This window comes from Neolamprologus multifasciatus, chromosome 17 (assembly GCF_963576455.1).
Source record: "Neolamprologus multifasciatus chromosome 17, fNeoMul1.2, whole genome shotgun sequence".
Classification (NCBI taxonomy): domain Eukaryota; kingdom Metazoa; phylum Chordata; class Actinopteri; order Cichliformes; family Cichlidae; genus Neolamprologus; species Neolamprologus multifasciatus.
In genome coordinates, this window is record NC_140455.1 from 31759999 (window position 1) to 31772616 (window position 12618).

The 12618-nt window shown below is 39.5% G+C and overlaps 1 protein-coding gene across 1 annotated transcript in view; it reads left to right on the forward strand.

Moving 5' to 3' along the window:
- dock4b (dedicator of cytokinesis 4b) overlaps positions 1 to 12618 on the forward strand; it is a 139033-nt gene that overhangs the window by 29824 nt on the left and 96591 nt on the right. Inside the window, 2 exon segments of the mRNA XM_085136831.1 lie at positions 6592 to 6675; positions 10160 to 10200. Coding sequence (XP_084992957.1) covers positions 6592 to 6675; positions 10160 to 10200 — 125 coding nt within the window.

The window sequence follows — 12618 nt, forward strand, 5'->3', positions numbered from 1 at the left end:
GCTTCCCCATTTGTGATAAGGCTTTTCTCCCCTTCTTCAGCATCAACCCATTAACCTAATTAACAAAACAAAAAAAAGAATCATAGTATTTCCTCACAAATATGCCGTTGCATGTGTGTCTGTGCGGGATTCACAACACTCACATATATTCCCACACGAAAAATTTAATATTCATGACATTACATTTGGCAGTGGTGGAGACCGATTGACTGCCACCAGTTTGTGTGTTGTCAAATTAGCATATTAATGATATAAATGCTGTATAATTAACATGTGGGAGTGGATTATGCATGTGAATCGTTGTCAGATCAGTCAGAGAGAAGAAAGGGTCAGGCTAATTAGGTTAAAAAGCACATTAACGGGTGCTTTGAGTGAAATTTGCCATGAGATTTAGTGTAAACAGCCTGTAAAAGCTGTGGGCTCCGAGACAGGAAATAACTGTTTTTCTACTTTAATGGTAAAATCTCTGTATTGGAGCATCACACTTTATTGCAGACAGAATACATTTTAATTAAAGTGTTGCTTTTTAAAAAAAACAAACAAACGTGTAACTTGTGTAACTTGTGTAACTTGTAACTTGAGTGCTGGAGTTTCTGCTTGAGGCCCGTGGTGGTATTTGTTCTTCTAAGGAGCTTAAACAGAGCGACAGGAGAACCAAATGTAATATGCTTTGACAGGCCTCGACTCCAAGTGGCAGCCTGAAACACGTGTAAGCTTAATCCAAGTCAGTAGGCTTTCCAGGGATCTCAACTTACTCAGCAGAATGCACTTGCAAACTAGAAATGGAAACGGATATGAAAGGGCAAGGTGACGGTTCACAAAGGTGTGACAAGAACAGCTGCAAAGTGCACTGGCACTGAATCCAGCTGGTCCCTGCAGGATTAAGCATCATTCTACCAGAAGTTCCTTCATTTAGGTTTTTGATGATGTTGGAGAGCGTTGTCTTCCTGGTCCGAAAGCTCACTTCATTTTCTTACTCTTCAAATCTATTAGTGAGTCTCGTTGCCCTATGGACAGGATCACTGTCACCCTAGGATAACTTGTATTAGCGTACAATAAAAAAAAAAACAAAACATTACTTGGAGAGTTAAAAAGGCTCAAAGGTATTTCAATAAATCAAAGATGAGGTTTTGACTTTGGTCGGTTGGAGGTGGGTTACACCTTTTTTTGACTAGGGCTAACTGAGAGACAAACAGCAGCTGTTCATGCTCACATTCACACATTCAGAATCACCATACACATGGTTTTGGACTGTGGGAGGAAGCCGGAGTAGCCTGAGAGGACCCACGCAGCTAGAGGGAGAGCATGCAGAGGGCCACCAGTTATATAAGGTGATGGTGCTGAGCATCATGCTGCCCCTGTTTAAACTCTGCTTTTATAAAGCACTTTCTAAGTTTTGACTTTAGCAAACCTGGACTTTGACCTTGTTCCAAGGTTATATCCAAATGACCTGGAAACCACCAGTCAGTCACAAAGGAAAATATTCTAACTGGTCAGAGTATTCTCTGAGTGGTTCCTAGAGGCTTATTGTCTCTAGGTGAAACTGATTACAAAGGATTACATGGTGCTGCACCAAATATTTCCTTGTGATTGGTGCTTCGATCCTTGGCTGCTCCAGTCTGCATAGGAAAGTATCCTTGGGCAAAATGCTGAAAGTTGCTCTCTGCCAAGGTCGCCTGTTCTCTAGGCCTTTATGACTGGGGGCATAGGGGCACGATATAGTTGACAGCTGCTGGCAATAGTTTTTCATGTTAGCGCACCTGTCAATTAAAGTGGCCACAGGGGTCTAGTGGAGTCTACACCTCAAAAGATCAGGGCTGTTTTAGCAGCAAAAGGAAGGCTAACACAGTATTAGGCAGGTGGGCATACTGTTAGCTGTATGCTAGCTCTGTTAGGACCAAATAACACACTGGCTGCTCTTACTTCGGTTTCTATATCTGCTCTCTTTCCCCTTGTGTGTCTCCATCAGTCCGACTACCTGTCTGTCAGCCAGTCTTTTTCTGTCTCTGGTGTAAACTGACAATAAACTTGTTTTTCATGGGTAAATGGCTCTTCCAGGCTGCCATCCTATTGTAATGTCTGGTTTAAGAAAGACAGTCTTTGCAAAAATAGCAGTGTCCCCACCATGACCCGGTGGACCGGTGTCACAGAGAATCAAACAGAGTATGTGTGCGTGTGTCAGAAAGTTTAAGACTTTGCCTTTTTGTGGCTGAAAAGCTAGTCATTGCAGGCCATCTGGAAACTGGATCTAACAGGTTCAGTTAACAGAAAATGTGTGTGTGTGTGTGTGTTGATGCCAAATCTGAGCATCTGCAGGTCTGTTTTTTGTTCCGTTTATGCAATAGGATATTCGTGGACCAGTGGCATCCGCTTGGACGCGTGTGTGGCGTGTGCGTACATTGGACAGTTTATCGAGTTTTCCCCTTGCTTTGAGTGTTTTTGTGCTTTGTGGCAGCAGTGTGGTGGAACAGCCATGAATGGCATCTTTCCCCCATTTGTACTTACTGTTCTCTTCCTCTGGCATAATGGAACATGTCCCGCAATCCCAGCACATGGGATAAAAACAACAACAAAATCAATTCCCTCCAGAGTGAACACCTTCCCTGTCTCATCTCATCATTTGGCAGTTAGCCAGCCTGGACGGCTGACAGACAGGTAGTCGGACTGACGGCAGGCAGTTAGAGATGAACGGACAGACAAGCAGCTGGCTTGTGGATCGGCAGGTGGGAAGCTTTCATTTCACAGCAGGAAAAAAAGAGAAAAAGTGGTGACTTGAAACTGAATAATTTAGCTTAATGCAGCTGGGAAATTCACTTGGATAATTCATGTATTGGGCGCACTTTGTGAGTGTAAGTGTGTTTGCTGTGATTCGTCTGTGTGTGCTTGTGTGTGTGCGCCTGAGTGATTGGGCTTTGAATGAATTACAAAAAGTAGAAACTATCAGGCATCTCTTCACGTGTGTGTGTGTGTGTGTGCATGCGTGTGTGTTCGTGTGCTTTGAACGAATAACAAAGTCAGATGTGCACTTGTGACAAATCCCATGTAAAGAGCCTTTCTGCGGCTTGGGGAATAACAAAGAGTTGGCGATGCTTCAACATAAAATACGAAGGACACGCAGAAGCACACACGTGAACAGAGTTACAGACGGCCCAGAATTTTAATTTCGACTGCAGACTTGGTCTCAGTGTCAACGTGAGAGAGTGGGTGGATGAGTAATCTGCTGAATCCTCTCTTCAGCAGTAGGCTATTCTCCTAGAGAAAGAGGAGGAAAAAAAACACTCCACCCATAAAAAGGAAAAAAAAATTATAACACCTCTGACAGCCTCTGATTTGTAGCTTAATTATTAGTAAAGTTCATGATGCATTTTTTCTGATCATGAAAATATCCTTACAGCTGCAAGGAATAAGGAGGTTTTAATAGATTTTTGTCTCCCACTGCAAGAGGGCTATTAGTGCATCTTTTCAAAAAAAAAAATCAGAATATCATAAACAGTTACACCACAGTCGGTTTGCTTTGCATGCTTATTAATGCACTACTGGGGGTGGGGACGTAAAATGAAATTATTGGGCCATAACCAGCGGGAAGCCAGCTTGAATTTTACTGAACGGCAATTGAATTTATCCTTAGCTGCAGCATCCCTGTGTGGTTTGCAGTCCATGAACTGTGACCACTGCGTCTTTGTACTCCTGTACAAGTGCTTGTTTCTTTAAATTGTCTTGGATTAAATATAATCCCTCTACAACTAAGGGAATTCTCTCTGCGCTGTTTGGATGCTGCGTTCAGGTATACCGAAAGAGCCCTGCAGCCAGAAGAAATGAAATTCTCGTCCTCGCTTGAGCTCAAGGCGGAAGCCTTTCTACATGGCAAGGACTCTTGTTATGTTTCCATTGGATATCCCAGTTATACATGTGCGTGACCTTGTATGAATGGGTGTCTCTGTGAGCCTATGTCTACATGCATACATTGCTGTTTGAATAGGCCGGTTGTGTAAATTTGCTGGCTGTGACTTTGCAGCATTAAGCTTGCACCCTGGTGGATCTGGCAACATTTGCAAGTCTGTGTTTGCATGAATATCAGTGTGAAGCGGCTGACATATTTTTGGGTACATGCAGGTTTAAGAGTGCGGGTTAATTCATTGTGCGTGTGTGTGTGTTTGGTTTCAGTGAGCGAGTCAGCAGGACTCTGTGCTATTTTTAAGAGATGATTGCAGTATTGTCAGCTGAGACATTTTGCTGAAACACTCACAGTTACAAAGCAGCGCTTAGTGCTAATAGACCTTCAGCATCACTCTGTCCGTACCTACTTAACCTGCTATCCTTTTAGATGGCAGGCTTTCTCATGACATTTTCTCAAAACCTGTATTAATCTCAAAGCTGTATCCACTCTCTATCAGACATCTCTCCAGTGTTTGATGTTGAAATGTCATTTTCCACACGCTGCCAATTTAAGGGTAATTCCTATTTCCTACATGCAGGCACACGGGCGTAGACAGGTTGTGCCTTTCATGTGTAAAATTTGTCATATGGCTCTTAAATTGACTTTACTTCAACTATGATTGACTAGGGATGTCATCATACCAGAAGCTAAGTTATTGGTACCAAAAACAGCAGAATTATGCAATCGTTGATGCGTAGTTTGATACCACCGTTTACCAAAAGAAAAGGGAGGGAAAAAGCCTGAAACTTACTGCTGTTCAGTCAACAAGAGAGGGTGAAGCTATTCTGCAGCTGCACTAGTTACCACCTTCCATCTGTAGTTTTCACTGTGCTTGTGGGGATCTTTCTTTTTCAGCATGTAAGAATAATTATAGTCAGGTCCAGAAGGATTGTAGCTTTGGCACAGACGAGGCCAAGTACTATGGCATTTTTAGAATTTTGGTCTCGAATGGTATTGTAAGGATCAGTTCTGGTGACATGTCTGTCATAGACTGTATCTAAACCCCCATTAAACCCTCAAGTTTGGCATTTTGGCAGATAATGTGTTAAATTTTTATCAAGACCATATTTAGAAAAGGCAGAGATCAGCTAATGCTCATGCCTGCTATGTTATTAGGTTAGAAAGGTGCTGTCATCATTTACTGTCAGTTGTGATGCTAATTTGGGCTAGTGAGAACACCCAAAAAATGGAATATAGTTGCTAGAGAAACATACCAAAGAAGGTGAAAAGTGCCATCTGTCACCCTGAATGTAGGTTATTTTAGCACCTGTGCTGTATGTGCAAGAGGTTGGATTAATCACGACTGTTTAGGATTAAATAATAAGACGCAGTCTGTACATTCTTCTGCCTGTTCTTACGAAGCATTTCCTTGTTAAGTCTCTGGGGTCGACGGACGCGCCGGCGCGTCAAAATCACATGACCAATTTAAAACGACACAGAAACAAGATGCAGCAGACCAGAGTCTCCATTTCAACTTGGGTCGAAAGTGCGGACTTCAAGCTATATACCAGTTTTTAAATTGTGTGGATAGGCCACGTAAAACCAGAGTTATAAAAAAAAAATACACACAACGTTTTTTTTTTCCTGAACAAAACAGTGTTACAGCGGGAAGAAACGGTAAAAACTGCATTTTCTACGGACAGCGCTAGCAAACATACCTGATTGTTCTGTAAATTGTTTTAAATGGTTATATAAAAAAAGACACCTAAGGCCTTGGCTGCATTTTTAGGTAAATAGTACCATATAACTTTATTGTTTGTAAAACGTGCACAATTTTTTTAGAAATGTACAATTTCTGTTTGCATTTCAAGTCATGAAAATGATTCGTTAAACATGTTTGTGGTTTTTACAGAAACAAATTTAACTTTTTCTACTCAGATTTTACGTTTTTTGTCTGAATTTAGATAAATTGTGCTAATATAGTATGTCAAAAGGAAAAAAACAACTCCAATTTCAGATATGAGGTTGTGCTGAAAATAATGATACCAAACAAGGCAAGTACAGCTACAGTATTATACAACAGCAGCTTCTTATTGAAAAATTACATTGCTTCATAGAATGCAAGCTTTACAGTATAATGCCTGTTATCATTGTTAATATCCAAAAACCACTTGAAAAACACCAAAACACTTTGTCTAGTTGACATTCCATTCATCTTATGAGCTACTGGCAGAAACAGAGTAAGGCTTTTCTCCTCAAAGGCGTTGCCATTTAAAGTGTTAAAAGTGTAAATGCACTGTAAATGCAAACGGTGCATTTCTGTACAAAAGTCTTTTCTGTTTCTGCTATTGTGTGTGGAAAGTTTTTTTTTCCTTAAAATTCGAGTCATTGAAAATAAAAATAAAAAAACAGCCTGATGTCCTCTGTGGAACAGAATGGATTTATGTAACTCTGTTTTGAGTGTTTGTGTTATGAGTTTGTGCAGAAATGGAGAGGTATTTCATAAGCTTTGATTTTATTTCACCTACACAGATTATTGATCGTATCTTCTCTCTCTCTCTCTGTTATTTTCATTTTTTTTTTTTTTAGTTGTCCCATTATTTTTTTGTCTGTTTGTTTCCTACACTCTCTTTCTAACTCTACATAATAGAGTTAAGTATTGGAAAAAAAATGTAAAAACACTAAAGTGGATGTTTGTGCCTCTTTTGCTGCAGTGCTGGTCAGTTTCAGAGGGACCGTCCAGCATGGCCTCCCGCTGGAAATTGGAGACACGGTGCAAATCCTGGAGAAATGTGAAGGTATGGTGCTCGTTTTATACACTTCCTATGTGGAGGCTACATTCAAATTAGCTGCTCGCTCTGAGAAAATTTAGAAAGGAAACGGATTTCCTTTCCTGAATTTGAAACTTGAGTCGTTAGGAACACTTCTGTTTTTTCATTCAACAGAAAAATAAAAGCAGCCCTTTACCAAATCAACCATAAACAGTTAGTAGAGTCACGCACAGACTGTCATCCGAATATTTATAAATGCAACCACAAAGCTGTCCGGATACATGCACATTGTTTGGCATAAAAACCTACATGCATGTGGGCGTTTCAGTATGTGCCTACACTGAAAGCTCCCATGGGGGCAACATTACACTTGTTGCATGTCCTCTTGAGGGGTGTTGTGATGTGGTATGTGCACAAAATGAGCACCAAGTTGTCTGTGAAGAGGACCTGTGGAAATTCATGTTTGCTGCTGTTTCCTGCAAGCTGGCTGCTCTTCCTGCCTTCCTGCCCACACTGTCTGCTTTTCTCCTCTACATGATTTTTTTGTACTCTCTCTCTCTCTTTCTGTGGATGCTAATATGTTTTTAGTTGTTTTTTTTCTTTCAGCACGTTCCTTTCTGTCCTATCCCCATTTCAAATCCCAGAACAATGTCGAGTCATTTCACAGCAATGCTACGCTTTCATTAACACCAATAAGCAACCGTACACAAATATGTTTCTTCCGGAGCGTGCACTTGACACAAACTGTCACACTTCCTGTTTGGTGGACACACACGCAAACACACACACACATACTGAGAGACAGCAAGTCAGTCTGTCTTGAAACTTGCCAGCCAGAGGGATGTGATATTGTGGTAAGAGACCCAAAGGAAGTAGACAATAGCACAGCCAGTGGAATGCTTGGCCCAGAAGGGAAGAACTAAATCAAAATCCAGCCAGCAGCACAGAGGCTGAGAGGCAGACTGCTGACAGCAGAGGAGGCAGACTAATGGCCCTGCCTCATGGTGATACTGTTGACACTTCAAAACACAGGAGCTTACATGCTAGACGTGTCTTTACTGAAATGTGGCTCCTGTCTGAAAATTCTCCGCCTCAGTAATTGATTTTTGACTTTGTCCTTCGACGGTTCTTTATTTTGTAAGTTACTGACAGCAGTGAGCGCACACTATATAAACTATGATTTTAAATGATGGTTTTCCACACTGCTCTTTCAGACGTTCCCCCACAACCTTGTCAGATAAGCTCAAGTGCACCTTCCTAGACTTTGCTACTTAGCATGTCCCTAGCTTTTCATTTCAGCTCAATTTGAACATTTTTTTGTTACTCTGTTCAAATAAAAGTGAATATTGATGTGAAATGTCGTTAATTTCTTTTTTTGTCTATTTTACTGCTTTTAATGTTACTTTTAGATAGGAAATAGAAACCGTTTAGCATAAGATTTCGGTTAGCTTTAGTTGGGCTATCATTAGCTATATTTTTCATCCTATTTTTTTCTTGCGCTAACTGTTAATTACAAACTATTTTAAAGTGCAGTAAACATTATCCTCTATCTTCAGACATATCATTTTTCTATAGCTATTATGACAATCTAAAGGGTTAACCTTTATGTTAAGCTATTATTTTAATCACCCCTGCTTGAATCTCTGCTGTTTTTAGCTTTTTACTCTTTTAGCTTTTTGCTAACTTAGCAAAATAGGTGACTGGAACACTGATGTTAACAACACATGGTTGTTGTGGTTTTAACACTGCTACAGAATTAGCACTGTACAGTCTGCTTATAGTATTAATTGTTGTGATACAAGCAATTACTAAAATTACTGAGTGGTAGCATTTGTAATTTTTAAAAAAATGTTAGCTTGGTTAATTCCTTGTCTTTATGTGCCCACCCTGAAATAATGCTATGTTGTATGTTAGTATTACAGATTAAAAACATTAACCACTTAATACATACTAATCTGTTGCAGATGTATTTCCTGATTTGTTGATATTAAGCCTTGCAAAGAACACAGCCTAACCTTTGCTAATAAAAAAAAGATAAATACAACTCTATGAATTCCTGTAACAAATGAGGTAGAAAATACTGTCTAGGTTACAGATGCTTTGGCAAAACCAAATAATATAATATGATTATAATAATCTAATACATTTACATCTGAACTATTTAGTTAATGCTCTTATCTGGCAGGACTTACAATGGTTGGAATGAGCTTAAATTGTCAGTCTGGAAAAGACCATCAGCTCAAAGCTTCTGCAAATTTGAATGTATTAGATTGTTTCTATCGGTGTTGGGATTTGCAAAAGCATCAAGTATGTACTAATTTGGCTTGAGCTGAGAGAAGAGTGTGAGTAAATGCTAAACCACAGTTTTTTTTTCCTGTCTTTGCTTTGTATTTTTTTTCTTCAACCTTTGTTATGACAAGGCAAACTGATATTTATAGTGCTTTTCAGCGGCTTTGTGTGTTGCAGGTTTCCTCCTGTATTCGGCTGTGCATTAACCTGTGGTCACTGCAAACACGGGTTGCTAAGAAATACATTCCTCTGTACCTCATTGCTTTTGAGTGGTGTGCCTTAACACATATCTCAAAATCTATACCTGCAAAGTAACAAGGAAGCCGAGCAGTGTGTCAGATCATAGTCAGAAACGTCAAAACCACGAGCGTAAGCGCTGATAGGAAAAACATGTGTTTGCTTTTTGTGTGGCGAAATATAGATGAAATTTCTTAAGAACGTGGTCACTCTCAATTTTGACTGGCAGTGATGGTGACTGGCTTTTAAAGGGCTTATTTGGCTTTTAAGAGACATTAATATCATGCATGCCAGTTTTGGTAAAGATTAGAAAAGAGGGCGTCTGTGATAAGTATTGAAAAAACGGTGTTGCAGAGCGCTTTGAGCCCAGATAGAACCAAAGAATCCAGTGCCTAACAAAGTATATGGAAAATGCTAGTTCACCTTCAGCCCATTATTTGTACTGGAGTGATACAGAAAAATGGTTTCAATATTCAGGGTTCTGTCCCCAGTCGCTGTGTAAGAATTCAAAACATTTTACCAAATGGTGCTCTGGTTGCTTTAGATTCCAGTCACAGAATAGGAAGAAGAGAAGTTTTGTTGCTTTGCCTATAATAACAAGTTTATGAGGACGTCGTTCCATTGACAATAATATTGTCATAACTATACTGATAACCCAAGCATGCATTTTCACATGAAACATAGTAAACCACAGGCTTAATGGCTTTGTTGTGAGATATTGTAAAAGGGAAGGGGACTATACAACTTCCTTCTTGCACATACATCTCTTTGCTCTGCTCTTAATAGATATACAGTAATTCATTTTCTTTTCCACTTTCACGCTGCACTCCAGGAAAGACATAAAAATATAAATGTGTAATATTCACAGTAACGGCTGTAAAATTAAAGTAGTGTTCTCTCTCTCTCTCTCTCTCTCTCTCTCTCTCTCTCTCTCTCTCTCTCTCTCTCTCTCTCTCTCTCTCTCTCTCTCTCTCTCTCTCTACAGGATGGTACAGAGGATTCATCCTGAAGAACCCAAATGTGAAGGTGAGCAAACCTTTCCATGATATGTTTTTTTCTCATCTTGCGTACTTATGCTCTCAGTAAACCTGATTCCCTCTCGGTGTATTAGCTGGTGTCATGCATTGAATTGAAAGACTCTCTTGGAACTGTCATTGTTAGCGAAAACTAGCACGTTCACTAGCTGAGATGACAGATGTTGCAGGAACACCTGTCTTTTCATCATATGACTTGTCAGGTTCCCTACTTTGAAAATTGCTCTTAGCAGCCCTGCATATAGTTTGGTGACACTATGTGATTTTCTCTAGTGCTCCACCCAACGTCAGAGTTATAATCAGCCAGATCTACTCAGACAAGTGGAAACACCTGTTTGTGTGCACACTTAAACAACAGCGGAGGAGAGGTTTCTCTTTCACTACGAACAGACATGCTGCTGATACACAAGTACACTGATGTTAGCCAGGAAATGTCTAGAAGTGTGCAAAAGTCTTGAGCTATAAAAATAATTTTAAAGGTGGACTTAAGCAATAGTTCTCCAGGATTTCTGAAGATGCTGCTTTTTCACAGATTTTTTTACCTTCCAGTCCTTGTACCTAACCATCTTCAGAGGAATCGTTTTTTGTTGAGCCACTCGTCACTAATCTATGAATCACTGAAACATAAAAAAGGCACCTAACCCAAGGGATGAATCAGTGTTGAGTCTGCAAATAACAAACAACTTAGCAACAAAACTATCTTTAGTCACTTGGTTGCTAACAGGCTGTAGTAAAAACACAGCCTGTCTAGGTTGTTGCTGTTTCTTTAGTTGAAGAAAAAGCCCATTTGATTACTATAGAACTGTTACCTGCATACTTGGCATTTCTTGACATGGTCAGGTGTTCTTAAAGAATTTGAGGAAACTGGAAAAAAGAAGAAGTAACAGGCCTAAAAAAGGCTACAGCAGATGAACAGAACTGAAAGTCACGTCTCTAAGAACGAGGAAGAATTCCAGCAAAGATCTGACACAGGACCTGAGAGATCAATTGATCCAGCTACTCTTTGCTGAAGCCTAATCAGAAACAATCTCAGTGGAATGCAGTATACAGTAAATGCATGTAGTAATGCAGTAAAAACACACAATGGAACATCATTAGTCATGGATTGAACTCCTCAGAGATCCCAGAGTGTGGGATCATGTTGACAGAAAATTAAACAAAATGAAGCCAACATCCAACAGCATCCCCTCAATGTCCATCAGGAAGCTTGGAGAACTATTCCTGAAGACTACTTAAAGAAATGAAAAGAAAGCTTGACTAAGAGAGTTTAGGCCGTGTTGAAGACTAAAGGTGGCCATACCAAATATTGATTTTAAATATTTTGAAACAAAAAGCTTTTTGATTTTTGCGTATATGCTGTATTTCCATATATATTTGGACATTTTACAATAAATCGCTGTACCTGTTACCCATTTTCCTAGCAATATATAAAGAAATCAGGGGTGGCTCAAGACTTTTGCACAGTAATGTATGAGAGAGAAACTCTAGTACAAATCCCAACATCCCGTGGTTGTAGGATAAATGTCCCAACTATCCCCCAAAAAGTTCTCTGTGTAAACCTATCCGTTGCACTGATTAGATACAATGACAAAGGTAACAGTCAAATAATCCTGAAATGAGCAAAGTCAGCAAACTTTGTAAGCATTTAAAAAAAGAAAAGAAAAGAAAAAAGGTGGGGGGTTGATTTTTATACATCATGTTTTACTGCCCTGCTAACTGTTAAATTAAGTTAATTTAGGTAATACTTGAAAATAACTGCCCGGTTAAGTACCTGGAGGTGTTTTAGGATGAGTGCTGACTCTGGCAAGACTTTTTTTCAGGAACTGGGCTGAAGCAAACCTAGAGAAAGAGGAATATATAGTTGTTTTTAATACATGCCAAGAGATGATATCAAGATAACCCAGACCTTTGTTTCTCTATTTTAATTTAATCTACTTTTTTAAATTATTAAGTGCAATTGAATATAAATGAATCCAAATCTGACAAGATGTTAAATAACTTTCAGCCACCACCAATCGCATGAATGATCTACCATAAAACCACCTGTGCGCAGATTGTGGAAATTAGATCCATAAGTCATAATGATTCATTTTTTTATTACCACCACTTCCCAAAAAGTCAAAACCCAACTTGAGATATACTCAAACTATACCACTGGGGGCGATGACATCCCAACTTCCCAACAAAAAAAGAGTAGTGCGTGCAGTCAGTCTGATATTTTTACGACTTTTAAAAACTCATGTGCAGAATAATATATTATAATAAGAGCCAACTGTGTTTGTGTTTTGCAATACTGCAATACTACTTTGATCTGTTTTTTCACAAACACTCTTAACCCTGTATTGATTATGTGCGTCGTTTTCACATCCGCCGCCGTTAAATGCTAATTACAACGGGAAGCAAATGACTC